We start from the raw sequence: 24,934 nt of genomic DNA, 5'->3' as shown, positions 1-24,934 counted from the left end.
TAACTAGAACTGTAATGTATCAATTTCAATCTGCTGCATGGGGTCCAGGGAAATCTGTTCCTTACAGGAGCAAGTCCCTGAAAAATGTCTGAAGTTGATTATATTGTAGCCTAACTGGCTACAACCATTTTGGTCACTCACCTCTAAACTTTGTTTCCTGCATAACCCTTGGTGGATAAGTGGATCAGTGTTAGGCCCACCACTGTTTCCTGTTAGACTTCTTCATCCTGTCCTGCACCACATTTGGCTCTCCCCTCTCCCACATCTCACAGTTGCTTTATATTTTCTTCTCTCCTTTTCATTTCTCATCTTTTCTCTATATCTTTTTCCTTACTGCAGGGTCAAAACCACCTTTGAAGCAACAGTCAGATTCCTAAATCAGATCCCCTCTGCAGCAATTCCAAGTGTAATACACTTCAGGGTTTCATGAAAAGGAAGTGGACTCTGACTGTTCCTACTCAGGGGAGTCTCCATCTACATCAAGCAGGCTTGATGCACAGAACTATCTTCAAATAGAAACTAACCAGGATTACATGAAGCTAGTCAATTTCCTTCTCCAGTTCCTTTGTAGCTGCTGAATTACTACTGCTCCAGAGCAATTCAGAAGCACTGAACACAGAAGCTATACTAAGGAGGGAAGACAAAAGACAGGCTACTTACCTCCTTCTGAAGCAGATTCCATTCTGTCTCACTAACTAAGCGGTAACCACTAGGAGACACATAAGCACTCTCTACAACCTGTGTAACGCTGGAGAGAAGGGAAGCAGTTTCTTCTTGCTCTGGTGTCATTGCTTTGATTGCTTTTTCCTGATCTTTGGTTAACATGAATCCACTTGGCATTTGCAGAGACCCAAGGGAGGCAGTATCAAAGTTCTCAGACACTGAATCTGCTCCAACTAGTGGTCCAAAATCAGATTCATCCAGATTCCCAGCAGATTTTGCTTTGTGGTTGTATCCTAAAGTTTTGGACTGTAAAGATCCCGATGTTCCCAGGCTGTCTGTAGACTGTGCTCTCCGAAGTCCATCTTTAAACAGATCATTGTCTGATTTATTGAAAGATTCACCAGAAGATAACAACAAGTCTGTGTCTAATGAATGGACTGATCCATGAGCACTATTTAAATGTACCTGAAATTGAAAAAAGAGAAGGTAAGCCAAATTCCTGTCTTTGCACTGGAAGTAACAGCAAAACAAATCAAATACTGGGTGCCAAACATCCGACATAATAGCTACTGATTTAAATTAGCTTTGGTGAGAACATTTGTGACAGCTGAAATTAAGAGTGAAGACTAAAGATTCAGAACCAAAATGGTATACGTAGCTACAGAGTTTTCCCAACAATGTTCTGCTAACATAGCTCCACTTCCCTAGGAAGTGCACCTCTCTGCCAGCTCACTTAGCAGTGAAGAACAAGCTACACAACATACTACCATATTGATTATTTACAAAATTCTGCTTATTAGTGAAAGCAAAATTCCACTGCCAGCTAGCACAAACATCTCCTTTTCTAGAGCAAAACTGGGCTTGGTATCAACATCACTAACATTTAAAACAATTATTGTGAAATGATTATCAACTAAAGTCAACTGTATAATAACAGGTGTATGTTTTTTGACCTTTGCTTGTAAAAAAATGGACTGTCTAAATGGAGGAACCTGTTCCTTCTAACAGTCTGTAAAAGTCTGACTTTTGGTAGTATTCAGGGTTCAGTATAAAGCATACTATCTAAATTGGATTTTTATTTAGTAACCCTTAAGGCAAAGGTACACGTGTGCAGATAAAGAACAGTAATTTTTCAGAATCGTCCATGGAGTGTCTCTCATATTCAGTTCTTCAAAATAGGACAGAATAAGGCATTGTGTAAATAAGTAGAACTAACCACTGTCATTTAATTCAAATTCTGATTAAAGGAATTTGTATCTGAACAGAATTTGTAACATGCAAGCTTTAGCTCTAATGCAAATTTGAAATGAAGTTATTGATGGAAACTAAACAGCTTCTTAAATAAAATGGGCATGGTAGGCACCACTATTATGGAACAAAATATGCCATAGCATGAATTATGTTGTAGAGACTCAAGTCCATGTGTTAGGCGTGAAGTATTCTGCTCATGCCATTAACATAAAACTAGGCAGGAGTTGTCAGGATGTAAATCAGCGTAATGTTATTACAACTATTAGAGGAAAACATTTTGTCACCACATTTTTAAACACGAAATTAATCAGTAGTATTCTTAAAGTTGTAATGCAACATGGTATATATCTTTAAAACAAAGAACCTCTAAAAAGCACTCTTGGATAAGGCTCAAATTCTGATCAATGACTTGTGCTCCATCTGTTTTTTTCCTAGTCATTTTCTTCAGTAGCTGTACAAGCTCAAGAGAAAAGTCTGTTTGACAGTGAACTGCATCCCTATATGCAAGTTTTTGGAGAACTTCTAACAGACAAAGGTTTGTTTTACTGATTGATGTTTAAGAATATCTTTCTTTTTAAATGTTTTTAAAAATTCCATTTTGAATAATCATCCAAGGGAGTAAAGCTAAAACACTTTAAACTGACTAGTAAAGTTATTGTTTACCCTTCGTTTTTTTTCTGCAAGGACCCTTGTAATAGAGAAAACCTTCAATATAATTTTACATTTCACACATTTAAAAAAATGTCTAATGCTGGCTTTTTTTGCATGTATTGATTCATTATTTAAAGCTTGTCTAAGACTTCCTGAAAAATAGCACCTTCCGTTTTTACATGTTACATTTTGTAGGAAATGCAACACAACACATGCTTAAAATGGATGGAGGATGACATGCCTCAAAAGCATGCCTGAATAGTTTGTGCTGTAACCAAGAGGTGGAATTATGTGTAGATTACATGTCATTTTTAAAAGATACAGAGAAGGTAACTAGGCTGATGCTACAGTTTGTGCACACACACAAATGATCCATGACTTGTAAAGCCTATTAAATGTTCTATAGAAGAGAGCTTACAGCTGAAGTATATCAAATTGTGTGAATTACATGACTGATTTGTAGGAGTCATTACCTTCTGTATATATCCAAGCAAGCCATACTCTCTACTCAGAGCATAAAATATTTAAGATATTCCGGCAGGCATGATTGCTAATGCTAAATAAATGCAGCTGTTTAAAACAAAACAAACAAACAGTAGCAAATACTGTGTCCCAGGGAATTAAATTAAAATAAAGTGTTCATAGACTGAATGTTCTTTTCTCTGGTTCCCAGATTCTTTATTGAGGCACACAAATACTGATGGCTTGCTGTACAGTCTAGAAAACAAAGACTGTGAAAGCTAGCACTCTTATTGGAAGATGTAGAATAAAGTTAAGTCTCAATGATTAGGTTATAGTTGATTTCTCAACCAAATTTCCAAGGCATCATTACACAATTTGAAGAAACTGAAAAAAAAAAAAATCACTGACTCTCTCTCTTACTAAACAGTCTTCTAGAACCCATGCCTTGTAGCATCCAATAGAGAAAGGCATTCAAGCCAGCACACAAGGGGGAGAGCAGATTAAGGACCTACATTCAATTTTAGACAGACCAATACAAGGACATTCAATTTTAATTTTTTTTATCCTTACCTCATCACATCAAACCTAGGCCTTGCAAGTAATCTGAGAACAGTAATGATCTCAAACCATGTGCGCACTACAGTGTTTATTCATAACAATCTGGTTTAAGGCAAAGTGAATTTGATGATTCTGTAGTTTAAAGTCAATTCTTTAAAGTACATTTTTATATATGTTTATTTTTAATTATTTTAAAAACAAGTTTGTTAACAGCAAAAAGGGCTACTGCATTGCTGGAGAATAGCAATACTTCTGTGATGGAAAAAAGTGCAAATTATCAAATACTACTGACAATTTGAAAAAGAAAGATAATTTTGAGACTTCATTATGACAGCCCTGGGTGTTTTGCATGGCAGAAAGATCTGGAACATCTGTCTGCATTTTAGACTAGTTTGGGATGTGTATTTTACATTTTGTATATGGTTATCAAAGCAGCAGATAGTTTAATATACCTCTGTGGTGTTTAACTAACTAACTAACTCTCTCTCTCAAAATTCTCTGGCCTACTTTCTCTCAAAGCATGTGCAAGGCCATGCAAAGTTCCAATCCATTTTTTAGGGCTTACACATAAGCTTTTACAGCATGGAACAAAGGTTTTTTTAAACAAAAATGTGTCCCGACTGAGCTGCACATCCAAAAAATGAATGGTCAGAGATTCATTAGAGAGACTAAAGAAACACTTAAAGAAAAAATGTATTTCAACTAGCCAAGTTTCATATTGTTTCTAAATTTCAGGGTGTGTATTCAATTTTACTTGCTTTTCACAAATGAACAGTTGAGGCAATTTCAAATATTATAATTTCACTCTACACAAAATACACAGTAATAGTATAATTTACACAGTATACACCAAATAAACTGATTGTTGTCAATGGTCTCTCTCTTCTTTGGCAGTTTAACAGGGGCTACTTAATACTGGGATACCCAGCTCGAAAAGACGCAACGAAACTTCAGTGCAGAGTCCTAGCTTCTGGATTGGATAGAGCAGCTTCCCTTTGGCTGCTAAACACATGGGAACAGATCCTCAACTTGGGAAAATTGTTGTAGCTCAACTGAAGTTAATGGAGCCATGACATTTTACACCAGCTCAAGATCTGTCCCAATGATTAGTTTGTGGCCAAAGACAAATTTGACTGATACAAAATTAGCATAAAATTCACCAGGTACCAGTTAGCATGGCAGAGAGAGGAAAATCTCACGTCATAATTTTGCTGGGTTTTAATGCAGGAGACCTTAGGCAGAGGTTGGTCAAAAGTACAGGTTCTGATGCACACTTTCTAATTTAAAAAAATGTAATACAGCTCTGTTATACTGAAAATACAAAAAGTTATCATTCTAAAAAGCTTATCCATTGGAAGAGTTGTAGTTCAGTATTTATTCAAACAAACGCTATTCAAAAATAGTCACCATTTAGTAGGAATTATAGCCAGCAGAGGATAAACAAATACATACTTATCAAGGGTGTTTACTGAACACCTTGGGAAATGCATACTGTACAAAGTTGTTTTGAACTACTCATTTGTTTTACCTCTTCATTAAGGAATGGCATAAGGGATACTTCATGGGCGAGAGAGCATACTTTTGTTTCATCATCTGGATCTTGTTGTTTCTGTTTCTTCCCTTTGCTAAGTCGCTGCTGTTCATCATCTTCCTAGAAGCAAGTTGTAAACAAAAAAGCATTTAAACAGGATTCATTTCTGGCTTATTCCACAGGAATTTGAACTTGGTGGTCATCACATGAACTCCCCTAATAAATCAAACTGCAGAGGGAAGGTAACTGGGAGGGATACTGATGGGAGAAAAACAAGTATCACTTTTACAAGAGAAAGCTTCTACTTTAGCTCAATGTAGCAGGATATACCTCTCTCACTACTGGTGGCTGATTCATGGATCCATAGTGAGCTTTGTTCCAAAAGGAATTGCTTGCTTACTTCCCTTCGTATTCAAGTACCATGAAACAGGTGAAAACCCAGAACTGTTTAAGCTGGTTATCCTATGGAACTTGCTAGCGACATGCCTGTACACACTGAATGGTCCCAACTCCATTAACAAAAGCATGGAAATCAGAACAAAACTAGATGAAATTAACTGCCTTAGGCACATTGAAAAATGCAAAGAAACCATACAAGATGACAAACATCAAGGACATTTAAAAAAAAATTGTGATCTTGAAGCACACACAAAATCCTCAGAATAAGAAAATTTAACCTTTCTTTCTAGTAGCACTTGCAACAAAGTCCTTTTAATTTATTCAGGGGCAAATCACTGTTTAGAAAAAATACAAGGCAGTCAAAACTTGCCATTCTAATTTCCTTGACCCAGTCCTTGGACACTGGAGGTGACTTCCAAGCTTAATCTCTAGCCACTCTTACATTTCCATGTAATGAACTTGGCAGCACTGCCACACAACTATACCTGTATACTGGTATGCCAGTATTTATCTATCAGTTTTTCAGAAACTTAGAACCTTTTAATAATTTCTTAGAAGGTGTAACTAATACATTTTACAAAGTATAGCCTAAATTAAGAGCCAAAATGATGTGTTCTCCTGTCCACAGATTGTACATTTAATAACTATTATACCATATTAACTCAACAATGTCACACTATAAATAAAGTGAAGACACAAGAAACCTGATCCTTCTTTTTCAGTTCTTCAACTTGTCGGAGCTGTTCAGAGGTCAGAACGATTTCCATACGTTGCATGTCCCTCATCAACAAACGCTGAGACTCCAAGAACTGGTCATTGGCCCTCTGCCACGTATGTTTCAGTTGGTTATGCTGTTGTCGCTCTTGGTCTAACAGATGGCAGACTATTCAGGAAGCAAAAAGTGTTACTCTTAATTGGATAGTAATGGTTGATCATTTTACTTTTCTCCAGACAGTCTTATGAATTAAAGTAACTCTTAGGACTCTATGCAGAAAATAAATTAACCTGAGTTTAATAATTTAAACATATTAGGCTTTCTTAAGTCCCAAGAGTTGATAAGGTTACAGGCATGAGTTAACTAACAATAATATTCTTAAATTAGGACACATTATTTCAATGCCCAGAAGCTGAAGAATGATAGGAATTTATCATAAGCAAAATTACGAATGCAATCTGTTGTCTCATATTACTATTACTAATAATTCTACCCAGGGAGACCAGAAAAATCAGGATAACAATGAGAGCAAAGGCTGTGATACCATCAGAGCCTAGTACAAGTTCAACAAGTTCTTTGGTGAAAATAAGTTGATCACCCACTGCAAATATATGGAGCAGTACTAGAATCATTTGTTGGGTAGAAACTTCAAGTCCCTTAGTGTTTAAAATATTTGGTCAGTAAGCCAAGATAAGAAACCAAGAGAAAAAGCGTTGTTTACATTGTTTTCCAAATCTTTAGCGTAGACAAAAGTCAGACTGACTGCTGTTATGTAGTTACCTTCATGAAGTTCTTTCCGTAATTTCTCAGCATCTTCTTGCAAGACTGATTTCTGAGTATTCAGAACAGCCACATACATCTCTAAATCTGTCCTACATGACTTCTCAGCTTCCAGGTAATGGTTCAGTTCTTTAACCTGAGGAAGGTAAGTGAAGCGGGGGGGACATAAAAATGTAGGGTTACAATTATACAGATTCCATTTTTGTTATATATTACTATACTGACTGTTGTGATTATGTGTAGTTGATGAGCTCAACTTTATTTATAGGAATAACAAATAACTGACAATCTATTGTGCAAGGACAATACATATTTAGATCATTATGTAAACTAGTTCCTCATTTATGTTCAGAGTACATAAGTAAATAGTTAGAGATTTGGCAAGTAAGCACTGAACCATGATGGCAACTTTGAGTATTTACATGCTGACTATAGTGACTCCAGAGTATCCCTACTAAAATCATGTACTGGGTCCTTGTAAATAGCAAAAGCAAGCAGATCATTAACAGTTTAAATGCTTGCCAATAACACTGTTTTGGCAGCCAGGAGTAGGAACATATTAAACTGATCTGGAACATCTCATGCTGCATTTAAATTCATAATGCTAAGGGCATACTGGGAGCATACCTAGAGCCAGAAGGCTACATGTGCATATAAGTATATATAAATGCTATAATAAGAAATATATGCAGCCATATTATAAAGCTTGTCCTTATTTGCTACATATAGACAATAGAAATTGAGTACAATGGCAAAATCCTGCAGTTACGCAGAAAGGGCAGCTGGCGGCCACCTTTCATGATCTTGCCGTTTGCATTTGGTCCCAAAGCCACGCCCTGTCCATAGCTGCAGTAGTAGTGGCAGAGTTACCATCTGGCAATAACTCTCCAAAACAGCTGAAATTCAAAAGGGGACAAGTTCTCCGAACGTATTTTGAAATAAAAATAATAATAGCTAAAAGGTTCTCTAGTAAAGAATAAAATGGTCAGACACATAGATAGATGAACATAATTTGTTGAAGAAGAGTCAACATGGTTTTTGTAAAGGGAAATCATGTCTCACCAATCTACTAGAATTCTTTGAGGGGGTCAACAAGCATGTGGACAAGGGGGATTCAGTGACTATAGTGTACTTAGATTTTCAGAAAGCCTTTGACAAGGTCCCTCACAAAAAGCTCTTAAGAAAAGTAAGCTGTCATGGGAAGGTCCTCTCATGGATTGGTAACTGGTTAAAAGATAGGAAACAAAGGGTAGGAATAAATGATCAGTTTTCAGAATGGAGAGGGGTAAATAGTGGTGTCCCGCAGGGGTCTGTACTGGGGGCCCAGTCCTATTCAACATATTCATAAATGATCTGGAAAAAGGGGTAAATAGTGAATGGCAAAATTTGCAGATGATACAAAACTACTCAAGATAGTCAAGTCCCAAGCAGACTGTGAAGAGCTACAAAAGGATCTCAAAAAACTGGGTGACTGGGCAACAAAATGACAGATGAAATTCAATGCTGATAAATGCAAAGTAATGCACATTGGAAAACATAATCCCAACTATACATACAAAATGATGGGGTGTAAATTAGCTGTTACCACTCAAGAAAGATCTTGGAGTCATTTTGGATAGTTCTCTGAAAACATCCACTCAACGTGCAGCGGCAGTCATAAAAGTGAACAGAATGTTGGGAATCATTAAGAAAGGGATAGATAATAAGACAGAAAATATCATATTGCCTCTATATAAATCCATGGTACACCCACATCTTGAATACTGCGTGCAGATGTGGTCATCCCATCTCAAAAAAAGATATATTGAATTGGAAAAGATTCAGAAAAGGGCAACAAAAATTATTAGGGGTATGGAATGTCTTCCATATGAGGAGTGATTAACAAGACTGGGACTTTTCAGCTCGAAAAAGAGATGACTAAGGGAGGATATGATAGAGGTCTATAAAACCATAACTGGTGTGGAGAAAGTATAAATAAGGAAGTGTTATTTACTCCTCATAACACAAGAACTTGGGTCATCAAATAAAATTTAAATCTGCTGCTTATTAAACAAACAAAAGGAAGTATTTTTTCCACACAACACACAGTCAACCTGAGGAACTCCTTGCCAGAGGATATTGTGAAGGCCAAGACTATAACAGGGTTCAAAAAACAACTTGATAAATTCATGGAGGATAGGTCCAGCAATGGCTATTAGCCAGGATGGGTAGGGATGATGCCCCTGGCCTCTGTTTGCCAGAAGCTGGGAATGGGCAACAGGGGATGGATCACTTGATTACCTGTTCTGTTCATTCCCTCAGTGGCCAATGCCAGGTGCCCCAGTCGGAATACAGGATACTGGGCTAGATGGACCTTAAGAATGGCCATACTGGGTCAGACTAATGTTCTGTGCTGTGGCATACGAGAAGGGTCTCGTGGTCACTTAGTCTGTGCCTCCACACACCCCCACCCCCAAACAACCTACAAAATAAGGAAAAATTTGTACTTCCCTAACTCACAGGACATATTGTATTAATATAGGTGGAATATATGGGTCAAAGGTGTTAATATAACCCAGTCACTGTTTAACATTAAACAGTGTTAAGCAAGGTTCTGGGTCTGGTATACAGTTTGCTTAGTACCATGGCATATACACCATTAGAATAATAAATTATTACAACTGTAGTTTAAATTCATCAGGATTTGTGAGGCAAGCAGATACCAAGGGTGGGACCATGTGTAAAAAAATACCTAAGAATGGCAGGCAGTGAACTGAGCCGTCATAAGTCTTTGATTTCTTATGAAAACTATAGCATCCTAACACAACAACATGAAATCAAAACTACCAGACAACTCTGGAGGGGCTCCCAGGAGCTTACCCCGATCGTCCACAACATTAGCGGTAACATCATGACATGAGATGGAAGTCATGACAGATGCCCAGAAGTACAGTTCCAAGATCACCTTCCTGCTGCAACATACCATAAATGTTGGAGCCACATTTTCGCACAATAGGATGCAAATAATTCCCACTGACTTTGGTAAGGGTTACTCATTCTGCGGGTGGGAAATCGAACCCCGGAAGATTGACATGGGGAAGCGTGGAAAAGCAGGAGACAGAGACTGCTCTCACTGACTCCTGCCTGAAAAGCATACAAATTTGGGAAAACAGTTGTGTGAGCTCCCAGATAGATCTGAGGGCCAAAAAAACAAAACTAAACAATCACTCGTTATATACCATCTGCCAAGGCTCAGGCCAACCTAGCGCCTAAATAATACTTTGCACCTTATGAACAATAGAAATTGTTGAAATTGAAACTAAAACTTCAACATATTTGTGAGGCAGGTAAGTGGAGGCAAGGGATCAGAAAGTCAGAAGTATGTCTGGCAAGGACTTACTTGCTATGCAAGACAAACTGCAATCCTTCCTGATGGTGCAAGAAGGATGACTGGAGCATCCAATATGAGAATTTTAGATAGACAAAATGATGGAGCTGAACAACAGCATTAATGGTGTTAACTATCACCTCTTTTGGTAGGAAATACTTTACAAAATGAAGCCCATCATAAAAAAAAAAACAGTTACAAGTTTTACAAAATTCAGGCTCGTGTACCTATTTTGTGGGTATCCCACTAGGAGAGAGACCCGATTCCTGTAACACTGATGAAGTTGCTACCAAAACTGCTCATCCTGAATAATGTAGATGATCAATTGTGTTTAGACAGAAGCTACTGAATACTTGTAAAAGAACAGGATGAAAAGAATAATTCTAGATGCTACTATCATAATCTTTATGAAGAAAGTCCTGACTACTTTGGAAAACAAGAATTTATAAGAGGGAGAGGAATGGGTTCACGTTTTCCCTGACCTCAGTCTAGCAATGCAAATCAAGAGTGAGGTACTAAGGGAAAAAGCAGAATCTTATTCCCAGACAAAATCTGGGCTATTCGAAAAACAAAAATCATTTCCCGGATAATAAGCCTGCAAACTGGAAAGAATCCACGAGGAACATGAGGAAGAGAAACACAAATCACTGATGAATATGGTCTGCCAGTCAGACTGGTGTGCTTTTTCCCCACTCTTCAAGGAAAAAAAAATGTATATTGTTCTGTATGTGAGGAACATCCATTAGCCTTTTAAATAGACGTATACTGTAATTTTGCAAGGCAGGCTAATACTTTACTTACCTTTCTTGTAGCTCCTGAATACTCTGGATCTTTTGGGAATTTCAGTATATTTGATTTCTAAGATGGAAAAACAGATGCTTCAATTGCTACCTTCCCCTCCCCATAAACAGTAGACAAAATGTAGCTAATCTGTGGCAATATAGTGCTCGTTTCTTTATTCCCTTTGGTTGATTTTTTTAAAGAAAATTGGGTTAAACATGTCTTCTAGCCTAATAGATGGAACAAAAATTTTGGATAAGTAAAGCTTTATAGAAAAAATGCTAGAAGCTGCTGCTATGAGATCAATGTAAGATGCAACAAAAGTCTGCAGATAATGCCTTAGTTTTATACATAGGATAAGAAAGTGAATCTAGCAACCTCTGGAGGGGAAGCCCCAGTTCTAGAAGATTAAAAACACTGCCGATTACAAAACTTCCTTTGTGGCTTTAAATGGCCTATAATGTAGTGACACCTAATTGCTTGAGAGGACAGACTATATCCACCTGTATGGAGCTTTATTACTGATATTTCTGATCATCTAAACTATATGAGCTCAGGTTTAAGCATGAATAATTTTTATATGTTACCAGATCCTCAAAAGAGGAACACAGCTTAATATGTATAGTCTAGAATATTTTATTTGCAAGACAAGGGCAGACACAAATTGTTCATTTCCCACTTCACATTACATCTTTATTGGTGTATCTGCCGCAAAGTTTGCAATCCGTTGTTTGTATCAATAAAACTGCCATAATGCAAGATGCACATTCTCTCTGCAGATATAGATTAAAATAGTTAGAATTTCACCTCACCTTTGAAGCCTCCAGTTCTTTTATCTTTTCTTCAGCTTCTGTTAGTTTTTCCTTTAAAACTGCAATCTCTTTCTCCATAGGCATCACGACTGAACGAAGCTTCTCCGCATCCTCTTGGGCCTGAAATCAGTTGGTAATGTGTTAACGCAACATATTACTTTGCAATAAAAACAAAGTCTTCTTCCACACGAGAAATGAACAAAATTGATATGCCAAAAATCAAACCACACTTTTGCTTATAATACTAGTTATATTACTTATATATTTAGCTAGTCCCAAGTGTTCTCTAGGATAAAATAAAATTTTTCCCATTCGCTGAAAGCAATGGAATTGTACATCCATGACTGAATTTGGCCATGTGTCTGCTTTTACAGGAGAAAGCTAGTACATCTTTCCCCTTCCTAACTAGAACAATCATGAGTTTTAAAACATGTACATAGAGTTATTCTGTATTTAAAAAGCATAGCCTTTTCACCAAGATGATGCTAGGTAGCATACAGAGAGAAAGGGACAAAGATCATGCAATTGCAACACAAAGTTAGTTAAGTATCAGAGGGGTAGCCGTGTTAGTCTGGATCTGTAAAAGCACCAAAGAATCCTGTGGCACCTTATAGACTAACAGACGTTTTGCAGCATGAGCTTTCGTGGGTGAATACCCACTTCTTCAGATGCAAGTTAGTTACTGACTCTTGAAGTTCAAAAGGTGCAGGTAACATACAGTAATACTGTATCACTGTTTCATGGGCTTTGGAAGGCTACTTTTAGATTTAAAGAATTATTGATAAAGCATCAAGCAATTTTCAGTGTTACAGTACTATGCATTTCAAAATCGTATAAACAAAGCTGTCAAAAACATGGCTTTTTTTCAGTTAGTGCTGAAAACATTAAAAAATTGGATGAGAGAATGAGAAGACTCCTATGAGAAAGCAGGAAGGAGGAGGAAAAAGAGAGCCAGGTAAAAAAATAGTAAGAATTAAAATAGGACAATGCAGTAAGTAAGTATGTAGGTTGGAAGCTGGCCTTGATATCCCAATATCTGACATTTTTTTCAAGTGTTGTTCTGGAACCTTTCCAAGTTACAAAGTGACTGCTCCAGCAGAATCAGCAGCAATTATTCAATGGAATTCTTCAGACTCAAAAATTCATAAGTAACAATATAGAGCTATTGTTTAAGCTGGAAAAAAAATCTAGATGCACCATTTATTTTTGGTTTCTGTTTATGGACTGGAGGACTGGAACCTCATTTTTCCCTCTAGCTTCTGTTGGAGGAGGTTGGCATAAGGATAAATGAGAACTGCAATTCAAAAGAAAAGCTTCAAAGAGAACGTTTCATGTAGAAGTAGATGTTACCAGCCAAGGCAGCACTAGCACTGACCAAATTCCTGTTTTCTGGTCAATTTGCTGACCAACACTGGTTTTGAACACAACTTCCAATTATGAAGCTAGCTAATGAAATATCCTAATTGTTTTAAAATATGTTTTGGCATGCTCTCTTTTGAAAGAAGATTCCAATTTCTTCATGCTTCGCTCATTTCTAATGCACCTTGCCACTGCCATTTCTGCCTGTCTAAACAAACAAATCTGTAAGAATGAGAAACCACCTCCACAAAGCATAGTAAGTTCACTGCCTACAAGGAGGAACTGGCAACGTGTAGTAGATATGCCTCACTGGCACACAACAGTCAGCCTAGCAATTAAGTTCTTCATACACCAGAAGCTGGAGTTGAAACTCCAAAGCTGCTTTGCTGAACATTTCTCTCAATTGTACTGTTCAGTGGATCTGAAACCCCCATAGCTGCTCACTACAGCCTATATTAAGAGACAATCTAAATTTTTTCAGGACTTTAATAACTTCTCTAATAATCTCTTTTCCAACTACTACTGGCATCTCCAACAGCTTTTCATTGCAAGTTTTAATTTCTCATGGCTGAGCCCTGAACACAAAGTAAAGGACGATTTTAATCTCTACTGCTGTACCTGGTGAGTTCAGTGAAAGTGCAAGGGAGGTCAGCAAAGGCAAAATTGGACTGTTCAGCAGCAATCAAGTGGAAAGATGGAAAGTGATATGTAAATTTCAATGGGACTGATTTTGCTACAGTTTTTCCCTTCTTTGTGGTTAGAAATAAGCATTTAGGCTCAGAATTAAAGTGTGCGTAAGTGTGACTGTTGTATAAAGGTCAGTTCAACACTAATACTGAACTGGGCATTCCAGGATTGTCTAACTTGCTTGGTCATAGGTCTCCTTTTCAATCTCACATCTGCAACTACTATAAACTGAGGCAAAGCCTAATCCTGGGTGTCCTAGAGAAGGTTAAAGGTCTTACTCAATTCTTACTAAAGATACAGTACCTAGCCTGTGGAAGAAGTTTGCTTTCAGGGAGTGCATTCTGTTCTTCAGTATTTATTAGACACCATGAGAAAGAACGCTCTGCAAGGCTCATGCAGGTATAACTTCACAGAGTTTAAGGCCAGAAGGGACCATTAGATCTAGTCTGACCTTCCGTACAAAACAGGTCATTAAATTTCACCCAGCTATCTCTGTATTGAGCCAAATAACTTGTGCTTGGCTAGAGCATATCTTCCAGAAAGGCATTCAGTCTTGATTTGAGGACACTGAGACATGGAAAATCTACCATTTCCCTTGGCTGTTTGTTAAAAATTTGGGACTAATTTCTAACGTGACTTTCACTCCAGCTTCCAACCACTGGTTTTTATTATATTTTTCTCTGCTAGACCGATGAACCCATTAGTACCTGGTATTTTCTCCCCAAAAGAGTATTTTTACAAAAGAGTAATCAAGCCACCACTCGATCTTCATTTTGATAAGCTAAACAGACTGAGCTCTTTAAGTCTCCCACTACCAGACATTTTTCCCAGCCCTTGAAACATTTTTGTGGGTTTTTTTCTGCACCATCTCAACTTTTTGAACATCTTTTTAAAAATGTTGATACCAGAACAGGATGCAGTATTCCAATATTGGTCTCATCAATGCCATATACATAGGTATATGCCACAGCATTGCACTGGGATCCCATGTTCAGTTGCTATGACACTCCATTTCTTTCCAGAGTCACTGCTTTCTAGGATACAGCCCACCATTCTCTGGAGGTAAGGACTACATTCCTTGTTCCTAATGAATAACTTTGCATGTGGCTGTATAAACACATTTTATTTGAATGGGTCCAGTTTACCAAGTGATCCATGTTGTTCTGTATGACTGTTCTATCCTCCTCATTATCATTCCACCAATCTTTATCTTTATTTATTTTATCAGCAGTGATTTTACACTGACTTCCAGATCATTGATGAAACGTTGGGCCTAGTACTGATTTTACACTTAATGTAAAATAATGGCAAAGCTGATATGGGGATTCAATTAATAAAAAAAGAAAATTTAAGGATGGAATATAATTAATACCAGTGAACTTGGTTGGAATGGTCCTTCGTTTGGCCACACTGAATATAAACCAGGTCATGGTCACTGGTCCCTAGGCAACCATGAATTTACAGTCCAGTGATGGATTCATCTTTATCTGTCATAACGAGGTCCAAACTAGAGTTACCTCAGGTTGGTGCAATATGTTTGTGTTAGAAAATGTATACTTTTTAGAAACTCTAATTATGTTTTACTATTAGCTGGATGAGACCTCAAGCATAGCTCCAAAACTGAAGTCCCCCATACCATCACACATTTTTCTTTCCATATATTAGAGACAAATTCTGAAGGAGTAACTAACTCATCTTGTCCTCCAGTTTGATTTGGTGTTCTGTAGCAGATCCCCACCAATATCCCCTACTGCAGGGGTCGGCAACCTTTCAGAAGCGGTGTGCTGAGTCTTCATTTATTCATTCTAATTTAAGGTTTTGCGTGCCAGTCATACATTTTAACATTTTTAGAAGTTTCTATAAGTCTATAATATGTAACTAAACTATTGTTGTTGTTTGTAAAGTAAATAAGGTTTTAAAAATGTTTAAGAAGCTTCATTTAAAAATAAATCAAAATGCAGAGCCCCCCCCCAGACCGGTGGCCAGGACCCAGGCAGCATGAGTGCCACTGAAAATCAGCTCGCATGCCATCTTCGGCACAGGTGCCATAGGTTGCCTACTCCTGCCCTACTGGGTTTTATTAGCACATTGATCCTATTGTTCTGAGTTATTAATTACTCTAAAACAAGTAATGGTGTCTTTAATGTAGAGTACCAAGCCATCACAATCTCTTTTTACCCACTCTATCCTTCCTACCCACATTACAACAAGTGACCCCAATCGAGCACTGCTACCGAAAATCTCCGATCTGCGGCGCAGGGACACACCGACACCTGAAGTGGAGCACCCAAAGTGACACACATCTCGAAGAACCCTCGTTACTACATAAGGTGAGTAACTTCCTCTTTTAACATTCTAATCGTGCAAGTTATCCCAGCAGGTTTTAGTAATGTCAATTACATCAAATTTCTTAATGATAATTTTTGAATTCCCGTGCTTGTTACTCAGACTCTTTAGTGCTGACATATAAGCAACTGAAAAATTTCTTCTCTTCACAACATAGGTTCAATTTATTCGCAAAATGCTGAGTTTGAATCACACCAACTGTTCTTCAGATGGTGAATAAGCGATGTGAGATGATAATCTTAGGGAAAAATATCTTGTGGTGAAATCTCCCACTCGCTTAAATGGTCCCAAAATTTCACCCCAGGCTTTTTATGACATCTATTTAAGAGAAGAAAAAGAATGAACCCTTTCAAATTTCTGACACAGTCTGAATTATTTCTAATACTTTTCCCCCTCCCAAAAAAGGTTTTCCATCAGATATCAGCTACTTTTTTTAAAAAAGGGAAAAGTTTGAAAGACCTCACACAAACAGAAGGGAATAGGAAAAATGTATCTGTGCTTGCCTGAAAATTTCCTTGGGAGTAATAAGGCCATTACAATTGGCACTGAAACATATTTGCAGCTTGGGGCAGAATAAGACCTGTCAGGTACTGGCAGCAGGGGAATGCCCCGCTTTCTGAAATTCCCTCCACCTGAGAACTTCCACAGCCAAGATCACTCATATTTATGTTCCTAAATTACAGATTTTGTTAACTATACTTCGGAGGGGTGGGGAAGAAAACAGCTTCCTTTACTGCAAAGCATGGTAACTACTACTCCTTGGATGTCAATTTCCATCTCTATTCTGGATGATTGTTTATCTCCAAAGTGAGCTGGATCTGTGGATCTTATTACTTATAGTAAGGAACATTTTCAGGGAAGCACAGATTTTTCCCATTCTTCTCTAGGCTAAAGTCCTCAGAACCATTACAAGAGGATTTTCATAGCAGTGTGCCCTGAACATGAGAAGCAGGATTATCCTTTAAATATGGACATCCAAAAGGAAGTAGACAATCTTCCTCCATCCCTCCCTGGGCACAAAGGCATGGAGAAGACCCTCTGCCAAAAGAAAGGAAGTGGCATTGGCTAAATTTAGATGACCAATAGACAGAATTTGGTTAACTAATGGCCATCTAAGACATCTCAGTATGGGAGACATGACTACTCTGCCATGAGATTTTCAGAGCTCCTAAGGACTGGTCTTGAATATTTAACCAGAGTATTTCTTGAATTTACATAGGGAATGAATGCCTACCTGTCTTAATTCGAAGTATAATACTGGGTCTTGTTAGAGAGGGCACCACTAAAAATTATACAAACTTGCCGCCCCTGCCTAGAAACTCTACCCTTTTTTATTGCATGGGAGCCACTTGGACCAGATAGGTCTGCATTTTCCCTGAAGTTCTCAGCCTGGGATATGAGAAAGGACCACCAGGAGTGGGGGACCATTAGAGGTGGCAGCAAAAACCCTTTACCGCACTTTTGGAGGAGGCAGCAGTGGCTGAGCTCTGCAGTCAGAGATGTGGTTGCTGGTGTGAGCGATAAGGGCTCAGTAGTGATCTTCCATCTAGCACACTGCCCTATGGCTTCACTCCTGTCATGGAGATGGGGGAGATCCTGAGCCATTTCTTTTCCATTATGCCTGACTCCTATCCTGCTCAGGAAGGGGGCCAAGAAAACCCCACCCAAACCGGGCTGTGAAGGAAACTGCACTCTGCCCACAGAGCCAGCCAAGCGCCCCAGTGAGACACTCGAGAGTGAGCCAGGAGGGAGAAGTGCAGAACACAGACCTCTGCTCTTGCCTTTGGCTGTTCTCGGACTAACTCTCTCCCTGAATCCTGCAGAGGCACCAATTGCTGCAAGCACCTCAAAAATCAAATGCAACCCTGCAACCCAATCACACTAACAAGCCAAGTTATTCATCTAAAATTTAAAATAAAGTTTGGAACGTCCCTCAGAAAACTCTACAGCTGGGAGTTATGGTGGAGCCACCTGCTGCAGGGGAGGCAGAAAAAACTGGAAGGAAAGAACTTCAGGCAGCAAGGCTGGCAGTGAATGACAGATGTGATTTTACTCACAAGCTGCAAGTAGGCCAAAGCACGTATTGTAATGGATCTGTGGACCTCAGCATGAAGAAGAAACTGCCTCTCTAGAAGAAACCTTAAAATTAATTACACACGAAGCCAAGTCCACAACACATAGAAAACTTAAAAAATATTCACTAAGCTTTCAGTTGTTTGCACATTCTGTTTTTACCATCTAGGGAAAAAATAATGACCACACTGCCACCAAGGATAGTTAGTAAACACATGCTTACAGTACGTTTCATGGATTCACTTGTTTTCATTATTTTTATAGTCAAATTAAGCAGCAAGATTCAACTGTGATACAACAAACAAGAGAGCCAAACAATTTAAATTCTGGCTGACAAATATGCCATTGTCCTTTCACCACTTCACTGTCCATTTCCCCACCCACTACAGTGTAAGCTGGACGATGTTATACTTATTTTGAACTTCCTGTTTTTGTTTCCGTCTTTAATATTATGGCTATTCTGTATCTTATGCTGGGGCTGGGCCTATTTACAATCCTGGCAGGATTATTATATTTTGTTGGTTGCAAGATGAAAAGAACCTGTTTCGGAAGGATGAGGGGGCCACTTTTCAGGGAAATCTGAAGAATAATGCTGAGAAGTCTAGGCTTTTCATTTTTAAAGACGTCTGTCCTGAGAATGGAACTTATGAACTCAGTGGACGAACAAACCCTACTCCAGCTCCTCTGCAAGATGGAAGATAAAGTGTTATTTTGAAAATGGAGCCAGACACGTAAAGTATCAAATATCTGAGCCAAAGCAACAAAGGAGATTAAGGGTGCCTCCTTTGGGGGTTATAGGCCTTATGCTGGAGTTGAATGAACGTTCAGTTCTTTCATTCACATGTGATTCACCATTCTCTCTTTGCAGGCCAGCCATTTCCTTCTTTTTCCTAAAAAGAGTCCATTTCACCTTATTTTTGTTTTAAGCATTAATTAAACCTCCAGTAAAAAATCTGAAACTTCTATGATGAGGAACAAAAAGTTCTCTCTTGTCCAGGAAAAGCTCATGCCTTAAAAGTGCAGCTAAAACACCCTGCTTAAACTATGTCATTGGGCTCATTTACCAGCTTTTCCTTTTTAAAAAAAAAATACAAGTTTTCCCTCCTTTGATTTGAGTTTGGAGATCTTTTTTAAAGGTTCCCCAAGATACTCAGAGTTTCCATTTTAGGATAATTGTTCATGTTTATTTTCTTTTTTTACAAAGCTGAGTTTACAAATGCTGCAATATTTACTTACTATCCTAGGAGCTCTGGATAGGAACTGGCTGGTACTGAGGCCAATTCCTAGTTTAGGTTAGTTGCTGTGCAACAACCTGAGTAAACTGCAAGCTCAAACTCTGTTAATACAAAGCATAAATGTAGCAGAGCGAAAGGTTTTTGGCACTATGAACAATTGGTTGGATCGCCCTCTTTGTATTTTTAAGGGAATTTTGTTGAGAACATTGGCGTTTATGGCAATTTGTTAATTTACTTGTGCAACAAGCTGTGGAACTACATCTTTTCAACTGTAAGCTCTGCAGGGCAGGGACTGTCTCCTTATTTGGTTTGTTCAGCACTCAGCACACAGGCAGTCCAATCCTGCCTGGGGACTTTGGGTACTACCATAATAAATGTATAATACTAAAGAAGCTATTAAGTAGCAGTTAACTACAGCTTCAGCTCAGCAGCAATCAAACCAAAAAACCCAAGCAGACCAGCTAGTTTCTATTTTTTCCCCCCATTTTTGAATGACATGCAGATAAACAGGTCAGCTCTGTCAGCCCACATTTATTCAATTCCTTATTGAATTTTACTTTTATGGAAATCCTAGACTCATTTGTGATTCAGATGGCTTCCTTCTAAAGGATTGTTTCAACTAAAATTTTCATTAATTTGCTAAAAGCTCACGGTTCTTATCTAACCAATCCTGATGCCTGACATCTTAAATTACAAAGTTTTTGTTTTTTGTTTTTTGTTTTTTTTTTAAACAGAGAGAATTTAGACAAAACAGGATGTTTTACACTCAGGACCTGTTATTCAAAACAAAAACAGAAGTGTTCACATTTAAGGCAGCCATAGTGATTACAGGAAGAAAAGAAAAAAGAAAAAAAAAGCGTTCAACCAAAACCAGTGAGATTCTAATGACTAGCATGGGCAATTTTTAGGCTTCAGAAAATTTCAGAGCTCAAAATCCACTCTATCATTTACAGTGCCAATCTCTCGCCATAATATAGCAACAAGAGGGCAAAGATGCCATTTTTCCTCATCTCTGCTTGCTTTAAACATAAAACTGCTATCAAAGGAGGAAAAATATTACAATCTGACTCTCACAGGCATTCAGACTAAGGATAAAGTGGCAGGTTTCCTGTTATGCAAATCTTATCTTGTATTTGATTTAGAAAAAAGAGTCACTATGATGATAGGCAGTGCTATTTAAAGCAAGATTAATCTAGTCTTTAAAAGATGCCTTGAAGTCTGGCACCTTTGGTCATCTCCAGCAGAGGTTTATATAATATATTTTAAGATTCCAAATCATTGATATATGACAAAGACTAAATCTATTATCTGAAACAATATTTTTTTTAAAAATGAAAACAGTTCCTAGTTTACTTATCTGACAGTTTTTTGTGAAGATTTCCACAGAATCTAATGCAAGGGCTCCCCCAAATCTTAAAATTCCCCCAAAAGATTTCCAATAGTCCTAGTTACAAGTTCAGGGTTGAGAATAAAATAGTAATACTTTGCATGTACAACTGCAGAATCAGGTTTTATTGACTTCAATGGGAACAAATAAATAAGGGTTTGCAGGAATAGACCTTACTGCTCTAATTACTCTGAAAGAGTAGAAACGTTCTCATTAACAGATGTATATCACCTCACTTTACATTTAGAGCTTTATTTCGGCATACCTTTTTCATTTCATTTTCTAGATTTTCCTCTTCTTGACCTTCAGATAGCCGCCTTCTCAACTCTGCTATTTCCCTTTCAACATTTTCCCGGTATTGGCCCCACTGAGCTCGCTCTTGCTCCAGCCTGTGATGAAACTGGAGCTCATAGTCACGAACAGTTTCTATAAAGCAATGTCAGAGAAACTTTCATTATCAGGTAAGTTATAAAGTGTAAGACTACAAATTATGCAGTTCCAAAGAAAGTCTCAATCTTACATACAGAATGTTTGTGCAAAGCTTGCTGTTTGCATTGTACAATCCTTTCAATTCTATGTGACACTCAAGGCTGTATCTTTTTCATGTTTTGTCTTCTTCCTGTTCCCCAGAGCCCTGTATAATAGATACAGCTCTTCTGGCTGAGGACTGTCTGAAACTCCACTTATAGGAATAGTAAAATATTCTTATTGGCCAAGAGCATCTCTATGAAGTGATTCAAATGATTCCCTTTCCCTCCAGAGGCTGAGTACACTGTCTTTGCAGTACTGCAACCTCACGAAGAGCAGGGAGATCTAGAAATAAGCTACATCTCGTACATGTATCTTGAGATATGTCACATGTTATAGACTTGACCTTGTCCTCAGAGTGTGTTAGATTCCATTCCCAGAAACAGTTACAGGGACACAAAAACATGATTCAACAGAACTTCTGAACCTTTGCAGATCATGCAGCATTCTGCTAGTGAAAAATCAGTAAAACTACAGAATTTTTACCACTACTTAAACAGGTCTACAGGCAACTTTCTATCATCCTAAAATTTAATATAGAATTCAGGATTTTGTTTTTGTTTTTAAATAAAACAAGTAAACGGTCCACATTTTTAAAGGATCTCTATTCTGAGAAAAAAAAAAGTCAGACAATGATCTTCTAAACGAAATTATGTAAAGAAAATTTTTACAAGATATATCTATTTAAAAATAACTATTTAAGGGCCTATAAACTCGGCACAGGCAATCCAAGACAGCAACGGTAGTATTTAGTGTGCACTATGATATGCTATAGGCTTCTGTAGATTGCAGTGGAGACCTGTCATACCTTTTAGCTGATCACATTGAACAAAGAACTAACCACAACTGCAATGAACTGCACCTTGCCAAGAAAGCTACCAATAACTCAACAGATCCAAGGGAACTAAAATTTAGTCTAGATTAACATCATTAATTTAAATAACCTCCTATATTCATGCCAAGAGTCACGTTGCTCAAATATGCTATTTCTATTTTGATTTACAAAATCTACCCACAGCAATCTAAACACTATGCAAATAACCAAAATCCCCTTAAAAAAAAGGAACAACAAAAAACGAACTTCCACATCCCCAAAACACAGAAAGGACGAAACCTTCTCAGGTAACTCTGCTTATCTATTTAGACTGTAAATTATTCAAGGCAGGTAATACTTGTATGTATGGCACTTAACACAATGGAGCCTTGATCTTGGTTGGGGACTCCAGGGTCTTCTATAGTAGTCTAGTTCAGTGGTTCTCAACCTTTCCAGACTATTGTACCCCTTTCAAGAGTCTGATCTGTCTTGAGTACCTCAAGTTTCACCTCACTTGAAAACTTACAAAATCAGAACTAAAAATACAGTTTGACACTTGAGCCTGTGTTTCATTTGTGAGCCTTGTCTAAACCCTGAGCTGGGGTTGAAACACGTAACTTAGCTTTGCAGAGCCCCTTGTGGCGTGGGGCTCCAGGCAACTACCCTGCTTGCTACCCCCTAACACCGGTCCTGCATTTGCAACCTGCCTAAACCTGTTGCAACCCCCAGGTTTAGAAATACTGATCTAGATGAGTTGAGTACCCCTGGAACACCTCTGCGTACCTTCAGGAGTACCTGTACTCCTGGTTGAGAACAACTGGTCTAGTTCTGATATTTGTGTATTAACAAGCCAAATTATGTTTACTTGCCAACTGTGACAGAGTATCAGATCCTCTCTACTCCCTACAGCAGGCATCAGAGCCCCGACATTCTCTGCTCAAGGAAAATCCACTCAGACTATGCTACCAACAAGACATTCCTCCACAGGCCTGCAGGAAATACTGATCAATCAAGAGCCAGCAGTCCAGTTAAGAAGGCTTGCCCACTTGTCGTCAGTGGCAGAACTGGGGAAGATTGGAAGGCCTTCTCAATATTAACCCAGTAGGTCAGAGCCTTGCCTTCAAGTGCTACAACAAAGTGCCTGCATGTGAGGTTTTCTTTCTTTAATTAAGAGGCACAGACAGCCGAATCCTGAGTTGTCATTTCACTGTTGAAAGACTGATGTCAAGCTTACTGCATGGGTTTCCTGGTCTCGGCAGGCAGCCAAAACGTTCAGACTAAAGCAGTGAATGCCTAATGCACCAGACTGATCCCACAAGGAGGCGCTGCAGAGCAGCCCCACCTGCCACACCAAAATACATGAAAAGCTGTATCCTCTAGAGTAAATATGTAACGAGGCAGGTTTCTGCAATACATACACCCAGCAGGTGAGACTCAGACTACTGTGATCACTTTGTGTACTCCTAGCAAAAATAATAATCACAATAGCGGTTATGTCCTAAATTACTGTCTGCATGTTCCTCCTTACAGGTAGTTTGTATCAAGAGTAATTCAGTGTGCGGCATGCTAGAATGTGATCTATATGAAATATTCTGTATTGTTGCAGGAGAAAAAAGAAAGTATGATGACATATTTAGCCACAAGATATGTCAAGAGCCAATGTGTTGGCAATGAAGGGACATTTAAATGTTTGGCGAAGACAATTTTGCATGCCAAAGCAGAGAAACAAGTCATCCTGAAGCTGCTGTCAAACTAACCAGGTCACATATACCATTACTTGTCTTTGTGAAGGAGGAATGGCTATATTCTCAGTACCTGAAGAATGGTTCATACAAGCTAAGAATTTCCCAGTACATATTGCAAGACTTGGAATTGGTCAGCTGAAGACTGAAATCACCATTCTGCTTAATGTAACTTTGTCAAACAGATAGTTAAGGGTTAATGTCTCTTTTACCTGTAAAGGGTTAAGAAGCTCAGTAAACCTGGCTGACACCTGACTAGAGGACCAATAAGGGGACAAGATACTTTCAAATCTTGGTGGAGGGAAGTCTTTGTTTGTGCTCTTTGTTTTGGGGGTTGTTCGTTCTCAGGACTGAGAGGGACCAGACATCAATCCAGGCTCTCCAAATCTTTCTGAATCAGTCTTTCATGTTTAAAACTTGTAAGTAACTAGCCAGACAAGGCATGTTAGTCTTATTTTTGTTTTCTCAACCTGTAAATGTTTCTTTTTGCTGGAAGGATTTTTACCTCTGTTTGCTGTAACTTTGAACCTGAGGCTAGAGGGGGTTTCCTCTGGGCTATATGAATCTAAGTACCCTGTAAAGCATTTTCCATCCTGATTTTACAGAGATAATTTTTACCTTTTCTTCCTTTAATTAAAAGCTTTCTTTTTTAAGAACCTGATTGATTTCTCCTTGTTTTAAGATCCAAGGGGATTGGGTCTGAACTCACCAGGGATTGGTGAGGGGGGATGGTTAATTTCTCCTTGTTTTAAGATCCAAGGGGTTTGGATCTGTGTTCCCCAGGGAAGGTTTTG

At 38.3% G+C, this 24,934-nt stretch overlaps 1 protein-coding gene across 5 annotated transcripts in view; it reads right to left on the bottom strand.

Moving 5' to 3' along the window:
* The window catches only part of RABEP1 (rabaptin, RAB GTPase binding effector protein 1), a 78,531-nt gene that overhangs the window by 23,687 nt on the left and 29,910 nt on the right, over window positions 1-24,934 (bottom strand). For 4 of the 5 annotated variants that reach the window (XM_044993338.1, XM_044993335.1, XM_044993334.1 and 1 more), the window contains exons 4-10: window positions 21,322-21,482; window positions 11,970-12,089; window positions 11,179-11,235; window positions 7,011-7,146; window positions 6,220-6,398; window positions 5,114-5,236; window positions 661-1,128 (exon numbers count right to left, since the gene is read on the bottom strand). In XM_044993338.1, coding sequence (XP_044849273.1) covers window positions 661-1,128; window positions 5,114-5,236; window positions 6,220-6,398; window positions 7,011-7,146; window positions 11,179-11,235; window positions 11,970-12,089; window positions 21,322-21,482 — 1,244 coding nt within the window. The remainder of the gene's footprint in view (window positions 1-660; window positions 1,129-5,113; window positions 5,237-6,219; window positions 6,399-7,010; window positions 7,147-11,178; window positions 11,236-11,969; window positions 12,090-21,321; window positions 21,483-24,934) is intronic. The other variant, XM_044993337.1, reaches the window with a different exon arrangement.

Source organism: Mauremys mutica, chromosome 19 (assembly GCF_020497125.1).
Source record: "Mauremys mutica isolate MM-2020 ecotype Southern chromosome 19, ASM2049712v1, whole genome shotgun sequence".
NCBI classification, from domain to species: Eukaryota; Metazoa; Chordata; order Testudines; family Geoemydidae; genus Mauremys; species Mauremys mutica.
Note: the sequence above shows the minus strand (reverse complement) of the source record. Positions and strands in the feature narration are given on the sequence as shown.